The sequence below is a fragment of the Schistocerca serialis genome, chromosome 3, assembly GCF_023864345.2.
Source record: "Schistocerca serialis cubense isolate TAMUIC-IGC-003099 chromosome 3, iqSchSeri2.2, whole genome shotgun sequence".
In the NCBI taxonomy this organism is placed as follows: Eukaryota; Metazoa; Arthropoda; class Insecta; order Orthoptera; family Acrididae; genus Schistocerca; species Schistocerca serialis.
Window position 1 is genome coordinate 200,935,538 of NC_064640.1, and position 20,651 is coordinate 200,956,188.

The window sequence follows — 20,651 nt, forward strand, 5'->3', positions numbered from 1 at the left end:
CTGATATTGCTTTCATAAGATGCTGTGTTTTTGTTTTGTGAAGTAAACATTTTTACATTTGTGAAGCTGTAAAGCAAATTTTCAGTCTTTGTGTTAGATTGAAATCTTATCAATACCTGACTAAATATTTGAACAGGTATTTTCAGATGGAACTTCATTATATATACCTGCATAATATGTGAGAAGTCTGAAGTTTCTATTAATACTCTCTGTCAGGTCATTAATATACAGTCTGAACTGGAAGGGTCCCAACATATTTTTGTAGGACACAGCCTGAAGCTACTTTTAGATTTTCGATGACCCCCAAATGAGATAATGTGCTACATCCTTCCCACGAAGAAATCCTCAATCCAGTCACAGTTTGCCATGCCCCATACTGCCATACTTTCACAAACAAGCACTTATGTGAATCTGAGACAAATGCTTTACAGAAGTCAATAAATACTGCACTCACCTGACTGTCTCAGTCCACGGCATTTAGAATGTAATGGGAGAGAAATGTGAATTGCATTTCACATGACCGATGTTTTCTGAATCTGTGCTGGTTGCCATGAGGGAGATCAATGTGTTACAGTACCTGATTATGTATGAACTCAGAATATGTTATAAGATTCTACAACACTTAGCAATCAAAGATATTGGACAGTAGTTTTGCAGACACTTTTGTTTGCATCCATGTAGATGGATGTGACTTGTGCTTTCTTCCAACCACTGGACACAGTTTTTGGTTTGAGAAATCTATGGCATACTATGGTAAAACATGGGCTAACTCAGCTTCAAATTCTGTGTACAACCTGACAATTATTTCACTGTATTTCTGCTTTTGCTTTGTTCATATCAACAGCATCAAATACACAAACTCCATTTCCCACTATTTATCCTTTCAACAAACTTTTATATTTGCTCCAAAAAATCTCAGTGCTGCCAGTTTTGGGTTTTAGGCTGTTTCCTATACCTAGTTTATGTGAGCTGCATTAGTTTTTTACATGTGCTCAAGCAATGGGACTTTGCTGAGAATGCTTTGGCAGTGTCATCTGAAGGGGCGATTTCTTTGACCTTACACTAACACTTCAGGGACACCTACAGTAATTATTATCTAGGCACGATGAAGAGTCATATGATCTATAAAAATTTTTTTTGTTCCTGCTGTGAACACAGTCAGTTATCTGTCTAGCAGCCTCTGGTGTACAGTGCACTGCTGAGCCACTTAAAGGGACCATACAGTTCTCAGGTCAACGGTTCATGTCCAGGAAGTCATATCCTAGCTTGGCACACAATCTTGAAAGAGTCTGGTTCAAATCTTCTACTCAACTCAGACCCATGGACCCACAATCAGTTCTGGGAACAATGCTGTGGACTACGTATTACACTGAAATACTGTGAGCAAGGCTTATGTCCTCAACCTTCTCCAGCAGTTGATGGACTGGTCCAAGAATGACTGGGTGCCCCAGATGACAGGAATCATGTGTGCAGATGGTTGCAACCTGTTCCTCCCTCCATACCATTAGAGCAACATGTCAAATGAGGCTTCTAGGAACACACATTGAGTGAAAAAGGTGATAATTCTTTTGTCCTTTGCTGTCTAAGGGGTACCATTATTTGCCGCATGTTCTACCTGCTGACAATTAACAGACTATTGCACTTGTTTTCCCAGTATGGGACAGGGGAGGCCCCCTGACAGCTGAAGTGTGTCTCCCAGGCTCAGGTTTTGGTTTAATGGGAGACTGCACCTCAAATTTGTCAGTCGGGGGATGGTTACAGTACCCTGAGTTCTCCCTGCCTGCTGCCTCCCCTGTGTAGGGCCCATCAACCTCACATGCTGCTCACAGGTTAGTTAACATTGATGTCCTGTGTTTCCTGCAGAGGTGGCAGGATACAAAGGAGAGGATACTACTTTTAATACCTTTGGTATCTCCCCATAACCTGCCCAGCACATCCATTTAGTACAGCTTTCATTCAACTTACAGCAGCCATGGCAATTTACAGCTCCTTATGAACAGCAAAAAAGTAATCTATGACTGAAACAGTGGTCACAGTGGAGCTGCATTAAGGCTGATGTAATGTTTTTCTGAACGGTAAACAAATAATCTTAAGCCTAGCTTGCTGGTTCTCTGTTAATGTCTTGATCTTTAATGTTACAGTCACCCATTTAGATACTCAGATGGGGACTACCCAGGAGGATGTTGTAATCAGGAAAAACAAACTGGCAATCTATGGGTCAGAGCATGGTATGAGAGATCCCTTAATTGGTCAGGAAGGTTAGAAAATTTACAGAGGGAAATGGACAGGTTGAAGTTTGATATAGTGGGGATTAATGAAGTTCAGTGGCAGGATCAACAGGGCTTCTGGACAGATGACTAATGGGTTATAAATACAAAATCAAATAGGGGCAATGCAGGAGTAGGCCTAATAATAAATAAGAAAATAGGAATGTGGGTAAGCTACTACCAACAGCACAGTGAACATATTATTGTAGTCAAGATAGACATATAGCCAACACCCACTGCAGTAGTACAACTTTATATGCTAACTGGCTCCACAGATAATGAGAAGATTGAAAAAAATGTAGGAGGTGGCAAAGGAAATTATTCAGATAGTTAAGGGAGATTAAAATTTAATTGCAGTTGGCGAATGGAATTTGATAGTAGGAAAAGGAAGAGAAAGGAAAATAGTAGCTGGGGAAAAGGAATGAAAGAGGAATTCACCTGATAGAATTTTGCACAGATGATAGTTTTATCATCACTAACACTTGGTTTAGGAATCATGAAAGAAGACTGTATATGAGATGTGATAAAATAAAATGGCAGGAATTTTTGTTTTTTCTCAAAGAATTTTTATTTATTCATTGACAACAACTTTAGCCCTTTTAAAGTAATCCCCTTCAGATATAATACATTGGAGCTAGCATTTTTCCCAATCTCAGAGGTACTTCTGGTACCCACTTATCTTTATGGTATTCAGCTCCTTCAGTGATTCTGTTATCATGTCATCAATGATGACAAAACACTGCCCTTTCATGGTTCCCTTCAGCCTGAGGAAGAGAAAGAAGTTGCAGAGGGCCATGTCTGTCAAACATGGTGGCGAGGCAACATAATAGTTTTGTTTTTTGCCAAAAAATCACAGACAAGCATTGAAGTGTGAGTGGGAGTATTATTGTGATGCTATTTACATGAGTGGTTTGGCTACAAGTCTGGTCATTTTCTTTGGACTGCTTCACACAAATACCATGTAACTTCTACGTAGTATTCATTACTGACAGTACGAAACAATGAGAGGAATCTTCACACGCTTCACAGGTGATTGAAATTTTTTCTTTTTGTCTTTTTTTTTGGGGGGGGAGGGGGCTCTTCAGGCAGTTTCTATTGGGATGACTGGGCCTTTGTTTCGGTGTCATACCAGTGTATACATGTTTTGTCACCTATTACAATCTCTTTAGAAGTTCTGGATCACTGTCCACATTATTTGGCAATTCCTGAGTTGTGTTTATGCAATGTTGTTTCTTTGCCAAAGGAAATGCCAACATCATTAGCAACCTCTATGATGGTGATTCAGAACCATTTTCTTCACTTCCTCCACATTGTCATAAGTAACTGATGTGCTAGGGTGTCCAGGGTGGCCGTAGCCTTGATCATCTTTTCAACCCTCTTTGAAATGTTTATACTATTAGACAACAGTTGACTAGAGCAGGCGAAAGGAATGCAATAGAAGCTGAATCAGTGGCTTTGAGAGCTGAAACAGTCAAGGCAACAAAGAACAAGTGCAACAACGCCTGATAACCTTTACAGGCCACACACCTGATTCTATCACTTACAATATACCAGTGGGAAATAGTTTCAAAGTTTTGGCAGGCCTAGTACTACCTAGTACTACCTACAGGAAATGTGAGGGGAATAAATTATTCCCAAATCAGTCCAGATAAACAAAACAGTAAACCTTGTAACCAGTTATGTTATACACAACAGAAAATCTCTGTTGAAAAATTGCAGCATCTCAGTTTATTCTGATAGTCATGGGAGAGCATTAGCACAAATGTCAAGGTCTGAGAAGCTAGCTAATGCAACAAGTTTTGTGAAACATTCTGCAAGTTTGCATGAAATCATGAAAAATGGCATAAATAACAATGTAGGCTTATGAGAACAAAATGATGAATATATTGTGCTAGTAGCAGGTGTAAATGACGTTTATAGAAACAAAGCAAATGAGGCCACTCACAGGCTAACAGAATACTTAAAATGTACAGGTAATTCTAAGTTTATTATCATGGGAATTCCACATGGGTATGACCTAGTTGATCACTTGTGTGAATAAACAACTAGCTAAAACAAATAGGCTACTAAAAAAATCTGTGCTGCGTCTTCCCATGTAAACTTTATGTTCACTGAAAATATGAACAGGGAATTGTTTAATAATCATGGGCAACATCTCAATGGAAAGAGTAAATCATATATCAGTGAAAATGTCTGCCAAGCAATTAATGCTGATTACACAGATCCAAATTTCTGACCTACTCCCCTGCCGGCACCTGATGGCTGCTCAAATCACTGAGTCAAGTAATGAAATTACATCAACTTCAAAAGAAGGCAGCATCCTAGGGCCCATATTGTTTCTTGTCTACATAAATGATTTTCACACCTCAGATGATGCAGCCAAAGCAATAATATTTGCAGATGATACTAGTGTGATAATAAGTGCACCAAAGCAATTGCTACCAACAACTGCTGATAAAGTACTAAATTACATCCACTCTTGGCTCAATGCAAACAGGTTGACATTGAATATAAATAAAACAAATTATATGCAGTTTGGGAAAAGATGTCAAAATGTAAATCTTGATCTGGTGTGGGGTGACAACGCCTTAGACAGAGTGACATCCACAAAATTGCTGGGGATTCATGTGGATGAAAACTTAAATTTTAATGACCACGTAATAAAATTTGCACAGAAACTTAATTCAGCCTGTTTTGCCCTCAGAATTATTGCAAATGTTTGTACCTCAGAGGGTGCCAGAATGGCATATTTCAGCTATTTTCAATCTCTTGCCACATATGGGATAATATTTTGGGGTTCCGCAGCAGGGCGCCTAAAACAAATTTTTTTGTTGCAGAAGAGGGCCATCCGAATAATAACTCTCAGTCATCCACAGACACACTGCAAACCCATACCCAAAAAGCTTAGAATACTTACTATACCATCATTATACATATACAAATGTGTATTGTATGTCAGGACCCACATTGCAGATTTTCAGACAAATGCCAACTTTCATAACTACAACACCCGTAATAGCACAGCACTCCATACTCAGCGAACAAAAAGAACGAATACACAAAGGCATGTGAGCCATATCAGTGCAAAACTGTACAACACACTGCCAGTCAACATCAGGCAGTTAGAATATGATAACAAATTTAAAACAGAATTTAAAAAAAATTCTAGTAGAACAATGTTTTTACTCTGTAAATGACTATGTAGGTCAATAAATTTTTTCTGATGATATTTATAAAGGCAAAATGGAAAATACTCTATCTGTACCTAATCATTCATTACCTAATCATTCATTACATTTACATACTTAAAGAACAGCTGTTGTGTGATGTAAGTATATACTTAAGCAGTGTTGTGTATATAAGGACTTGCCGTTTAGGGAGAACAAAACTAAAGCCTTATGAAAAACAGACTAAGCATTTAAAATAACAAGCAGGGATGTACATAGGCTATATTAATTTCATTATATTATTATTAACTTTATTGTATTATTTTGTTTTGTACTTTTTTACGTATATATTGTTTGTGTCCCATTTCTTTGAAATGGCTTACATGTACCCTTGACAACATCCATACAACATTTATTGTCAACGGATGGATAAATAAAATAAATAAATAAATAAATATTCAACTTCAATGCAACCTCATTACTCCATCATTACTGAGACAACTCCTAAAAAATGCACATCAAGTCCAATAGAAAAACAAATATCATCACTAAAACTCCCACAAATTTCAATCAAAGGAACAGAAAATGAAAAACCACCACTAAGAAGAACAGAAGAAACTGCAATTGGGACTTGCTGCTATTCCAGGACCAAGAAATCATGAGCCCAACTAACAAAACAGGCAAGTCCTCAAATAGCATTACACTCAGTGTCAGATATTCACCTTCCATTTGAGTGTACAGTTTCAACCAGCAGCAACAGGAGCTCGAGGGTTCCAAGAAGGTCAACAAGAACAAACAAAGCACCAGCCATAAATGAAAATTTTTTATGGTCAAGCCACCTGATTCACAAGATGAAATAGCAACAAGCATGTAGCCTCTCCTGTTTCCACACATCAGACAGAAAATCATACTTGCGACTCACAAAAAGAAAAACTCTTGGATTACAAAAGACATTAAAATATCCTCAGAAAAAAATGAGGTTACTGCTCAGAGCTAGCAAACTGGATAGTGGTAAGTTGGGAGAACTCAATTTGTACTTACAAAAATACTTATAGAAGTGTCATTAAAGCAGCAAAAAAGGCTCACAACGATAATCTCTTTAGGAACTTCTCTAAAAAATGTAAGAGAGTATGGAGTATAATAAACAACCAAACTGGAAGAAAGAGAACCACAGAGGATAAATTTAAGTTGAACACAGAAGGACAAAAACATAAAATATACATAAAATTTGTAATGGTTTTAACAAATATTTTTTCAGAAATTTCAAAAAATGTATTAACTGCCTGTTCAAACACTGTTCACACTCATCCTAACAATAATATTCTCTTGAACTCTTTTTTTTCCTATCTCCAACAACATCTTGTGAAATAGAGGATATCATAAGGAGAAGAATAAAAAAAATATTCTTTGCTGGTCATAGTACGGTACCTTGCTTTTTACTTGTAAAGCGTTCCAGTTTCATCTGTAGGCCTGTGTCTAATATCATTAACGCCCCTTTTGAGGAGGGAACATTTTCTGACCAGATAAAAATTTCTAAAATTATACCACTGTACAAGAAAGGAGAGAAAACTGCCATGGAAAATTATAGGCCTATTGCAATACTATCAGCATTTTCAAAAATGTTTGAATGCTGTGTTTCCATAAGATTAGAATGCTTTTTAAACTCCAAAAACATTATAGCATCTTCTCAATATGGTTTTTGCAAAAATAAGTCAACCATAAATGCACAGTAGAGTTTTTAGAGAACTGCTCAAGTCATAAACAGCCTGATGTTCATATATTCCTTGATCAATCCAAAGCATTTGATATGGTCAACCATAAGCTGCTCTTAACAAAACTAGAGAAATTTGGCATAAGGGGTACTGCCCACAGCTGGTTTAGTAGCTATCTAAGAGAAAGGAGAAATATGTAAAAATCAGAAACCCCAAGGATGCTACCCTTTGCAGATCAGATACCATAAATATAGCTTGTGGTGTCCTACAGGGGTCTGTTCTTGGCCCAGTCCTTTTCATATTGTTCATCAATTGCCTCCCAGTAAACATCCCTAATGCTTGTTCTTTTTTGTATGCTGCTAATGCAAATATTTTAATTTCCAACAGAGAAGAAACACTTCAAGAAACAGTCAATGAAATCACCTGTCACATAAAATCTTGGCTGAGGGAAACAGACTGCTAATAAATACTCAAAAAGTTGTAAGCATGAACTTTAACACGAGACAGACTATTACCCCCTTCAATTTAGACATTTATGAAGGCAAAGATGAAATTGTCAGTGTGAAAGACACCAAATTCCTTGGACTAACTGTCAATCATACACTAAAATTGCAACTGCATGTAGAGACAGTTGCAAAGAAGCTCAGCAAAATGTGCTACCTGCTCAGACCAATATGAGATTCAGCCAAAATTGACACTTTGAAGCTTGTATACTATGCTCTGAGTCCATTATGAGCTATGGCTAATTTTCTGGGGAAATAGTTCTGAATCCAATAGACCTACAATTTTCAAATTACAAAAACAAGTAATAAATGAAATGAAATGTCGTGTGGCTAGGGCCTCCCGTCGGGTAGACCGTTCGCCTGGTGCAGGTCTTTCGATTTGACGCCACTTCGGCGACCTGCGCGTCGATGGGGATGAAATGATGATGATTAGGACAACACAACACCCAGTCCCTGAGCGGAGAAAATCTCCGACCCAGCCGGGAATCGAACCCGGGCCCTTAGGATTGACAGTCTGTCACGCTGACCACTCAGCTACCGGGGGCGGACTACAAAAACAAGTGATCAGAATAGTGGCATCAGAAAACAGAACTGAACACTAAACCACTGTTTAAAGTATAAAAAATCCTGCCACTGCCATATCTTTATATAATGGAAATTGTTAGTTTTGTAGCTCAGAATTTAGGAATCCTACACAGAATTCTCAATTGCCACAAACACAACACTAGAAACAAATCTTGATTAAAAATTGTAGTACAAAGCACCAAATTATATGCTGATGGTGTTAAATATATGGCCATAAAAAATTTCAACCATCTGCCATTAGAAATGAAGACAATTAATAATCTGAAGCAAATGAGAACAAAAATAAAACAAATTTTATTAAATCACTGTTTTCACTCTGTTACTGCATTTCTTGACACAAAATTCTAATTTCTACTTAAAGTTCATCTTCTTATATACTACATAAGTCTGTTTAAATTGTTACTTTTTTTATGTCCAAGCTCTACGCATTCTTCTTATATACAAAATAAGTCTGTTCAAATTATTACTTTTTCTGTCCATGCATTTGTATTCAGTCCTAAACTCTGTAACACAGTTTTTTTTCCATTTGTAATGTGTTTTTAGTGTATACTATGAATTTCCTTGTTGTTTGTTCTGTCCATGTTCTGTGCTTTGTATGTAAACCTGAACACCTTAATACAGAAGTGTGTCACTTTCACTGTTTTATTTTAATAATGGATTTTTAAATGTGTATTGTACTTCTGCATTTCCTTGTTATTTGCTTATATGTTTCTTTCCCTTGATAATGTGAACTTATTTCGAAATAACATGTAATTCTGTATTTTTCACAAGATACCCACCTAGACAACTTTCTGTTTCTTGGCATTACACATGTATTATATAAACATTTGTATCATTATAAGATCATTGTCATAATCATTTTAACCATGCATAATCTCATCTCCATTTTTGACTTCTCCTATATCATCATGTGCTTCTCTGCACACAGTGTATGATCTACAGCATAAATGAAACTACAGACGTAGTTGCAACAGCTTCTCTCAGATGATAGGTTAGGGAAAGGCAAATCTATGTTTATGGCATTTGTAAACATAGAGAAATCTTTTGAGAATGCTGACTGGTATACACTGTTTGAAATTCTGAATGTAGCAGGGTAAAATACAGGGACTGGAAGGTTATTTACAATCTGTATACAAACCAGAGGGCAGTTTTAAGAGTCAAAGGATATCAAAGGGTTGCTTGGTTTGTGGTATAAAGGGACCAAACTACAGGGTCATCAGTCCCTTATATCAAAGGGAAGCAGTGGTTGGGAAGGAAGTGAGACTGGGTTGTAGCCAGTCTCTAATGTTATTCAATCTATACACTGAGTAAGCAGTAACTGAGATCAAAGAAAAATTGGAGAAGTAATTAAAGTCCAGGGTGCAGAAATAAAAATTTTGAGGTTTGCCGAAGACATTATAATTCTGTCAGAGACAGCAAAGGACTTGGAAGAGCAGCTGAATGGAATGGATGGTGTCTTGAAAGGAGGTATAAGGTGAACATCAACAAAAGCAAAATATGGGTAAGGGAATGCAGTTGGATTACATCACATGATGCAGGGGGCATTAGATTAGGAAACAAGATACTAAAAACAGCAGATTAGGAAATGAGATGCTTAAAGTAGTAGATGAATTTTGCTATTTGAGCAGTAAAATTACTGATGTTGGCCAAAATAGAGAGATATGAAATATAGTCTGGCAACAGAAAGAAAAATGTTTCTGAAGAAGAGAAATTTATTAACAATGAATATAGATTTAACTGTTAGGAAGATTTTTCTGAAGGTATTAGTCTTCAGTGCAGCCTTCTATAGAACTGAAATGTGAATTATAAACAGTTCAGATGAGAAGGGAATAGAAGCTTTTGGAATGTGGTGCTACTGAAGAATACTGAAGATTGGATGGGTAGATCATGTAACCAATGAGAAGGTAGTGAATAGAATTGGAGAGAAAAGAAATTTGTGTATAACTTGAGTAAAATAAGGGCTTAGTCAATAGGACGGATTCTGAGGTATCAAGAGGTCACCAATTTAGTACTGGAGGGACGTGTCGGTGGTAGAAACTGTAGAGATAGACTAAGACATGAATATAGTAATCAGGTTCAAAAAGGTTGTAGCAGTTATTTGGGGATGTAAAGGCTTGCACAGGATAAAGTAGCAAGGAGAGCTGCATGAAACCAGTCTTTGGACTGAAGACCACCATAACAACAACAATGTTATAATGATTTGGGAATATTAAGTGGTGCCTCATAGTACATTTATTCAATGATGAAATTTGCTGTTGCAAACCATTGCACTTTGACTGTAATATAGATAATCACAACTAAAATACTCTAAAGAAAAATGATCTGCAATTTCCTCTGGGAATCTAACTTTGGCACAGAAAGGATTGAAGTAAACAGCTATAAAGCTATTTGACAATCTGCTCATGGAAATATAATGTCTGACAGACAGCATAAATATTTTCATATGCAGGCTTAAGTTATTTCTACTCAATGAACTTTCAATCATAGAGGAATGCTGGAACAGAAATAAGTAGTCAGTCACAAACCTGTAAATGGCCAGAATAAATAAACTGTATATGCAACATTGCATTCAGTTGACACAGTTCAGATCATAACATTCATCGTGAATATGATCAATGAAACAAGTAACTAACTAACATTATCACAAAGGAAACTTACAAGAGGTGTTATTAAGACAGCAAAAGAATCCACTAATGTACCATCAAAGCCAGAAGAGTAACTGTTTTTCTGTGACACAATGATCTTTGTGATGTATTAACAACTGAGTTGATAAAATGGATGTATGCTCCTGGAGAAAGCAATGTATGACTTTTTGATATGCCACTGATTGCTTCTGATTTAATTAGAGCTATTATAAATAACAAAGCTCATACCAATGTGTGTCAGTATGATACATAGCTAGTTAGATACTCTCCATCTGTTATGCTGCCTACTCCCATGAATAACTAAATTTTCTCCTGTTTTTATTTAATTTTTTGTCATATTTTCAGTATAGGTGCACCCATAATATTTGATATGTATATGAATATTCCAGAATGTTATTTAGGTAGTGTTCCACTTAAATTTATTGGTCAGTTGGTTCCATTTATGTTTTTGGTTGCAATGATGGGAAGTGCACTTTAATTAAAAGTTATAGTTAATTGGAAATTCTACTAGAAAACATTGCATTGCAAGCTATTCAACAAGATAGGAAGTATTGTTACCATTCATTTGAAAGCAGACATTCCACTCTTTCTGATAACATACTTTAAACTACCTGAAACTGATGTTGAAAGTTCGGATCATCATAATTTCCACTGCCAGTTTTGCCTTTGTGTTTGCTATATTCCGAATTTTGACACTGTACTTTTGATGCTATGTTTCTTTCAAATCAGGTGACATCCCTCAATATCTAATTAAGCTACCATTTAATATTTTGCATAATTTAACATAACGTAAAATTATTTTTGGGACAGATACCATACCCACAGTTAGGATATTCCCAATGCGTGTTTGTAACAGAGTTTTGTATACTTTTACAATTTATTAAGCTTCAACATTTTACATAAACCAAATAACTATCTTAATTCACAGTTCATTCAAACCAGAAAAATATAACCTAGCCAATTTTCAAAACATTATGTAGTTTCCGAAGTCAACAAATATCTGTATGGCAGTTCTTAAATAACACACCCTACCCAAATATCACCAGTTGGGCTTCAGATACACAACATATAACAACTATGTTAGTTAGTGTGAAATTATATGATCCTAAAGCTCAGAAGTAATAACTACAGCAGCTTGTGTCAAAATCTTTGGCTACCAACACCAACGTCAGTCAATAGGAGCAAATTCACTGCAATCAGTCTGGTAGAGATAACAGCTTATAAAATGTACTGTTTTCCAGTTGGTTCTCATGTCCTGCTATCAGGGTTGAGAAAAACTTGGTTTTTTTTTTTAAAGGACTGGGGTAAAACTGGGTTTTTATGGTCTTTTGTTTCACGTTGATGATTAAATAGTTTAATCTGAATTGCACTGATTAATTTATTCAGAACACTAACCCATTATTATAACTACTTTATTAGAGGTTGTTTTCTTGTCATTCCAGCACTGCATACATCAGGAGTATCTTCTCCACTTATGGGCTTATTTGGTCAAAATTAAGAAATAATTTAGGAGAGAAAAGACCCAAGAAATTAGTGAAGATCTATAAATTTCTGCATGCTTCTAAAAAGTCGTAAATTTTACTTTACTGTCATTATGATTTACAGTAAGTTAAAGTTTTTTTCTGGCAGTGTAAATGTTATTTAGTTAAGTTCTTTATACGGCAAGCAAAGATAAAACACAATAGTAATAATATACATCCTTGTGACAGTAAATAGTTGCCTTCAATAAGTATGATGGCTCTATCTAATTTTTGTCAGGCTAACTATGTAACATTTTACATGTTAATTATATTTTCGTTATTAAATATAGTTGGGTTTTATTCATTTATTTTTTAGCTTTGTTTATATTGGTTTGAAAATCCTTGATTTTGTAGGTCAGGTTAAACGGCAACAGCCCTGCCTGCCATGTGTAACTTATTAACTCAATGACAGTATCTTGTTATTAATTCACATTGCGAATCTGCATTCAACTTTGCTGACTGTGAGTAACTTTGATAATGGTATGCTGCTATGGTAACAATCAAATGCAGCAACAGACAGATTTAACTAATGCAAACATACTTTCACTCCACAGTCTCATTTAATTCTTATGTCTTTTGGTCTACTCGAGAAACAATGTGTTATCCCAGAGAAATTATTCTGTCATGCAAAATAGTGATATATCTTGCAACTATTATGTTGGCAATCCTTTTTCCACACTAAACAACTGCCAGTTATTCCACCAAGCATAGGCAGATAGAGCTGTAATGAAGAGCAGTTGTAATGTTCCTTTACTTGCATTTAAAAGTGTACTATGAAATCTGAACTGGCCATCAATCATTCGTATTTCAAAAGTGGCATTACAAGTGACTAATATCCAACACTACATACTGTGTGGGCTGCATTATTGGAACTGTACTTCTGTCACTGATTGATTTCAGCTTTTTACAATGATCAAGAGAAGAGACACAAATTAGCAATGGCAATGAAGTAGGTAAAGTGAATTAGTTACCAGTATGTGCAAAGGCCCTTATTAACACAAATCTATTTCATTTCATATCCCTGACATTTCCTGTATCTCTTCATTTTACTCGATGAGATTTATAATCTGCATGTGTATTATTTAAACCAAATTTTGAAAGGAACCAGTTGTATACATCTAGCATTGTCCACGATCAATGGATTTTACTGGCCTGAGGGAACAATAAAAAAAATTGATTACATCAATATCCTGAGAGGCACAGCTTAATAAGACAAAGCCAAGGTGAGCACCATCAATGAAATGGTCGACTGTGGTTTTGTCAGTTACAGTTTGTAGGATGAGAGCTAACAAAGTTTCTATTTGTAATTCACCTCATACCTTGAGAATAAGTGGGTGTTTGGAAGCATAAAGTGATAAACATGTTAGATTTTAGTTTTTGTCCTTACCTGTTGAGCAATTCCAAATGTTATCAAAACAAAATAAAAGAGCACTGCCCAAAAAGGTGAGACTCGTTCAGAGCCCATAAGTGCAAATGTTGCTGGTGCTAGCTCTGTTGCTAGTCTCAGCACTTGATAACCACTTTCCCTTGCTGAATCCATACCAGGAAGCAGAACACGTGACCCAAGTATAAATATGCTATGAGACATGTAGCGCACAGGTGTTCTTGCAAATATTGGATGCGGTGGTGCACCTTCAGCTTGAAGGAATGTCACAGTTCGTAATTGTTCTGTGAAAAATAACAGAAAATTACAAATTAAAAAACTAAATTAAATTTAGCACATGGCAGTCCATATATAATTATGTTAAAATACTGATTTCACACACTCATTGAGCTTCACTTCCACTAGCATTTTCAAAACTGACATAAATTTACGTTCATGGTGACTACAGCCTTTATTTTTATATCACTATGCCAAGTGAGTCATTGCTGTTTTTACTATCACAACCAACAACACACCACTAGGACTTGACATACAGATAACATTAGTAATGAAATTTTTGGATACATGAAACTGCTGAAATAACAGATTGGTTTTCACCTTACACTCTCTATTGATCAATGGTACAACATAAGTAACAGCATTCTGATGAATTCACTTATTTCCAAAATATGAGAGAGTCATGACTGTTTAGTGGTCCCATCAGACTATAGTCCTCAATTTCAATGCTGTTCCATGTGTATCACATTAATCTTTTGAACCTAAAAAGCACCTCATTTTTAATGAATATCACCCATTCTGCTGTATCCATACACAGTTCTTTAAGAAATATCTGTGAGACTGAATGGTCACCAATAAATAGGATCCGCTGTTACAGGATGTTCTCAGCTGCCACTGACGAATCACAATAATAAGAATTCCACTTTAACTTCACTGTCATAGAGGTCAGTGTTTTGTGGACACCAGTTTTGCTGGACTTGGCTCTTCATCTACACCTTTTACATACCAGGTACTGATAGAACAAAATAAATTATACAATACTTGGCACGGACAGAACTTCACTTATCTAGGAAACTGTGTTGAGTAGTGGACAGGTGTATATACATGACCAAGTATCTACTTGCACTCATCTGGGGAGATGTTTACACACTGTGATGACAACAAGCATCTGGCAACTCTAAAGAAAAATGAAGAGACACACATAGAAATATTTTATAAGTGCTTCTCTATCAATCAGTAGTTAATTTTCCAATGAGTGGTGATTTGTTTTTGAATTCAAGCATCTGGATGTTTTTTGCAGCACCTGGCTATTATTGAGGCCACATTCTTCCCTCACAATTCACCCTAATGATCACACAAAAATGATTATATGCTTCTCTTTTTGTTTCCTCTACCTCTATGTGCATTTCTTTGCTTCCCCAAACTGACCATCTTCTGGTCACTTTTAGCTCAGTTCTCTTTCTCCTAATTACAGACCATGTTTTCTGCCAGCATCCCTCATTTGTGTGTTTCAAAATGTGTTCTGCAATTTGTCTGAAATTTGCTGCCACTTTCCAAATACCATACACTGAATCTTCACTTCACTTCTTAGAATCTTCTCTTTCCCTTACTTTGTTCCCAATGAGACAGTTACTCTCTAGATCCAACACTGTCATCGCAATCATATCTCTGGATCAAGATACAATACAACTGTCACTTTGGTAGGAATAAACTATTTTATTTCCATTTCTTCTGTGATGATTGTTTAGCACAACACCTAAAGAAGTTGTAAAATTTATTCTGTACATTCTGCTGTTCATTTATGACTTCTGGCGTAGTGCAGCAACTCAACATGGCATGGACTCAAAAAGTTGCTGGAAGTCTCCTACAGATATATTGAGCAATGCTGCCTCTATAGCTATTCATAATTGTGAAAGTGGTGTCAGTGCACAGGATTTTGTGCACAAACTTACCTCTTGATCATGTCCCATAAATGATTGTTCACAATGTTCTTCAAACCAGTCGAAAACAGTTGTGGCCCAGTGACGTGGTAGATTGTCATCCATAAAAATGAAGTCCATGAGTGACTGCAAATGGTCTTCACGTAGCTGAGCATAACCATTTCCAGCCAATGATTGGTTCAGTTGGATCACAGGACCTTGTCCATTCCATGTAAACACAGCCAACACCAGTACGGAGCTACCACCAGCTTGCACAGTGCCTTGTTGACAACTTGGGACCATGACTTTGTGGAGTCTGTGCCACACTCTAACACTACCATCAGCTCTTCTCAACTGAAATTAGGAATCATGTGACCAGGCCACAGATTTCCAGTCATCTAGGGTCCAACTGATATGATCACAATTCCAGGAGAGGCACTGCAGGTGATCTCATGAAGTTAGCAAAGGCACTCTGCTGCTATAGCCCATTAATGCCATATTTCACCGCACTGTCTTGATGGACACATTTGTTGTACATCCCAGATTGATTTGTGCACTAATTTCATGCAGTATTGCTTGTCTGTTAACACTGACAACTTTATATAAATGCTGTTGCGAGTGACTGCAGTGCAATATGAAGTGGGACAAGCATGTAACGGCAGTTGTGGGGAAGGCGGATAGTTGTCTTCAGTTCATTGGTAGAATTTTGGGAAGATGTGGTTCATCTGTAAAGGAGACCGCTTATAAAACACTAATATGACCTATTCTTGAGTACTGCTTGAGTGTTTGGGATCCCTATCAGGTCGGATTGAGGGAGGACATAGAAGCAATTCAGAGGCGGGCTGCTAGATTTGTTACTGGTAGGTTTGATCATCACGCGGGTGTTACAGAAATGCTTCAGGAACTCGGGTGGGAGTCTCTGGAGGAAAGGAGGCGTTCTTTTCATGAATCTCTACTGAGGAAATTTAGAGAACCAGCATTTGATGCTGACTACAGTACAATTTGTACAATTTTACTGCCGCCAACTTACATTTCATGGAAAGACCACAAAGATAAGACAAGAGAGATTAGGGCTTGTATAGAGGCATATAGGCAGTCATTTTTCCCTTGTTCTGTTTGGGAGTGGAACAGGGAGAGAAGATGCTAGTTGTGGTATGAGGTACCCTCCACCACGCACCGTATGGTGGATTGCGGAGTATGTATGTAGATGTAGGTGTAAAGTAGTTAAGTGAAGGCCATCAGCAATTGCTTTGTCCCATGTGAGAGGTAATGCCTGAAATTTGGTATTCTTGTCACACTCTTTGAAACTGTTGATCTCAGAATATTGAATTTCCTGACAAGTTCTTAAATAGAATGTCCCATGCCTCTAGCTCCAACTACCAATCCATATTCAAAGTCTGTTAATTGCCATGTAGCCATAACCCCACCAAAAACACTTTCACACGAATTATCTGAGTACAAATGATAGCTCTGCCACTGCAATACTCTTTCATCCCTCATGTATGTGATACTACTGCCATCTGCATATGTGTCTATCACTATCCCAGGACTTTCGTCACCTCAGCGTAATATGGGCTACCTCATAACAACATTCTTACTGGGTTTTCCATTATTTGACAACTGTTCTTAGCTGTATGATATCCACTGTCCACTGTAGCAAGGACTTGAAATTACAGTTCTCCAGTACATTTGCTTGTTAAAAATCTTGTCGTTATTCAGTGCAGTTGTGTATTAATGCACAAGTGAACATTTACTTACCAAATGAACTTGGAATGTAGGTGTAGCCACTAGCTGCTAGCAGTTCAACACAAGTGTTAGCAAGGAATGCTGAGAGCAGTAAAACTGCAAGTGTGACAATAATAACAATGCTGATGTCTCGATGAAGGAGATGTTTGTGCTGGTTATGAGATGTAATCTGCATAACAGCAGCTCCCAGCAAACCCCATGTATAGAAAACCTCTGTTGTAGCAGCCACCCAGCACTGAAAAAGTAATCATACACAATGGCAAATATGAACTGCAAATCCAAAAAAAGAAGAAAAGTATTCAAATAATTTTACTCTCAGTGTTTGTGCACGCACATATGAGTATAATTAGCACAAGTTCTTTCTTTCATGAGACTACAGTAAGAGTTGTTGCTTGCTGTATTTGAGTACATTAGCAAATCTATGTAAATATGAACAATGAATATAACTGTGATTTTCTGCCTCTATATGTAACATGAATGTAGCATAACTGAATTTTATGTCCTATCACATCTCTCTAAGGCTGAGTGATCGACTGTGTAGATAACTTCTTCGTCTAGAATTTTGCTATCATTTTTGAACTCTAATGATGTTGGCAACAAACATCATAAGGGAGAAAATGTACTCTGAGGCTCTTGTCATTATGCACAACTGTTTGAACAGCTGGAAACCACATATTATTCTCATTACACACTTCTGCGCAGCAAACTTTTCTTTTCTTTTTTCAATTATGAGTTGATCAATGACCAATTTTGTACCAATATACTTTCTCAGTGCAGTAAGTGACAGTATGTCCTTAGATTATTATTCATTCCTCAATTATTCTAGATAATGGCTTTAACTGTTATAATGTGACAGACATACAGGAATAAAATTGTTAGCAACATACTGAGAGCTTAATATAAATCTGAATATTTTGTCCATAAAAGAATGGTATCATGAGGGCTGCAACTGTTGATAAATATAAAGAACACAGTTTTTGTGTCCATTCACTTATTTATTGGCAAAATAAATGACTGGCACAGAAAACTGTTTTATTAATATTAATTACTTTTCACTTTGAACTATTGGTGAGTTAATGAGGTGGCAATGTTATAAATCAGAGTGAAATGCAAGACCTTTTGTGTTTCACAAAAAAGAAAAAATTTTCAGTTCACTTCAGTAGTAAAAGAAAAAAATAAATTTACCTATCATAAAAAGCACTGTGTTCTGTCAGGCATTAATGCTATTTTCAGAGGTACATACCTTTGTGTTAATGAAAAATTCACTCCATACTGTTTCTGGGAAAACCTTATGTCCAGATGAAGTATTTGTTAGACCAAGAATTTTTGTGCAAAGTATCAACATCCCAAGAACAGAAAACAATGAGAAGACATAAACAACTTTGCCATATGATTTAAGGCCTGAAAGAAATTTTTAAAGAAAAAAACAACACTTTAGTTATTAGGTGACATTTGCCTTTGATTCTATAAGTAATTCATTTACACTAAAATAAAAATCTATCAGACTGTAGTAAGGAGGCTGTGCAGCAAATCAAAATATTTTTGAACACCAGTGTAAGTTCTCTTATCTGTTTGGCATAGATATTCTGATGATGACTGTAAATCAAAGTAATCACTGAAGCTATTTCTATCATGAACTTGCACAGACTAAACCATAGCAATTATCCTAATAAATCATGTACCTATGCAAATAATATCATTCTTTGCTATTCTATGTATTATTCATCCAACATTTCCATTCACAAAATAGAAAGCTGTTCTTGTAGACAGTCTCTGTTTACTGTGTCTACTTCTTATAAATACAGGATTATTTCTTATTAAGCATGTGCAGTACAAAATTTGTTTTGTGTCCTTTTGAGCAATGTTATAATCAACACAATTTATCTTCAAAATATGTTACACTGCTTAATGAAATTTGTGTACTGACCTTTGCTTAAAGAAACAAATACTATCATCCATACTACAGCCAAATTGAATGTAACTTGGAATTTAAGGTGCCCAAATGAAGGATCTGGAGAGACAAGACTTTGTCTTTGAAGGACCATTCCATTGAGGTAGTCAGGTACTGTTTCTTCAAGTTTGTGAGTACCATTTATTTGTGGTTCTGGAAATAAAATATAACAAATTTTAATTATTATGTTATTCATAAATATTGTTTACATTTAAATAAATTAATAATTTTTCCTATTACAGATAAAATCTGATAAAAAAATAATGGGACAGCCAAGTTAACAAGACAGTGTGAAATATACTTAACATTTTTAACTAATGTGTAAAAGAATAGTATGATGAATATTAATTGAAAATGAGGCAGAATATGAGCCATGGTATTGAGCTGTAGCCTACTACTCTTAAATATTATCAAAGAAGTTACTCAGCTTAACATTTACATACGACAGATGTATACCATCATGCATATACAAGGGCTGTTCAAAATGTAAGGTGACTTTCCAAATTGTGTGAGCAATATACATTCAATTATCGATTCTCTTTTTCTTTTTTTATGTTGGTACAAATTTGCATCAAATTTTGTGTCAAAATGGAATCAAGTGCTCTAAAACACTTGAAATGTTGACAGTGGCATACAATGAGTCTGCTCTAAGTAAAAAACAAATTTTTACAAGTGGTACAAGCTGTTCCAAGATGGCCAAGAAGATGCCAATGATGAACCTTGCTCTGGATGTCCCAGCACATCAAAAACAGATGATAACATCAAAACTGTGAAGAAAATTGTTTTGGAAAATTGTTGAATTATTGCAAGAGAAGTTGCTGAGGATGTTGGCATATCGTTCGGCTCATGTCATGCAATTTTTTCGGATGTTTTGGGCATGAGACATGTGTCAGAGAAGTTTGCTTTCAAAACTTCTCAATTTTGACGAGAAGAACCGTCACATGAGCATCACTCACGAGCTCTTCAATGATGTCAATGATGATCCTGATTTGCTCAAAAGGGTCATAACTGCTGACAAAACATGGGTTTACAGTTATGACATCAAAACCAAAGCCCAATTGTCCCAATGGAAGCATCCCGGAGAGCCAAGACCGAAAAATGTCAAAGTTTTTCTCACTGTTTTTTTTTTCTTTAATTAGCATGGCATAGGTCATGAATTTTTGCCTCAAGGTCATTATTATGCACATTATGCACCGTTTGTGAGAAGAAATATGCATAACATGTCTGGAATTGTGGAAAAACAATTCGTGGCTTT

General features: G+C 36.2%; 1 protein-coding gene across 1 annotated transcript in view; it reads right to left on the reverse strand.

The window, feature by feature from the left end:
• LOC126470745 (sodium-dependent transporter bedraggled) overlaps positions 1–20,651 on the reverse strand; it is a 446,015-nt gene that overhangs the window by 34,620 nt on the left and 390,744 nt on the right. Inside the window, exons 10-13 of the mRNA XM_050098751.1 lie at positions 19,373–19,549; positions 18,689–18,846; positions 17,458–17,680; positions 13,787–14,067 (exon numbers count right to left, since the gene is read on the reverse strand). Coding sequence (XP_049954708.1) covers positions 13,787–14,067; positions 17,458–17,680; positions 18,689–18,846; positions 19,373–19,549 — 839 coding nt within the window. The remainder of the gene's footprint in view (positions 1–13,786; positions 14,068–17,457; positions 17,681–18,688; positions 18,847–19,372; positions 19,550–20,651) is intronic.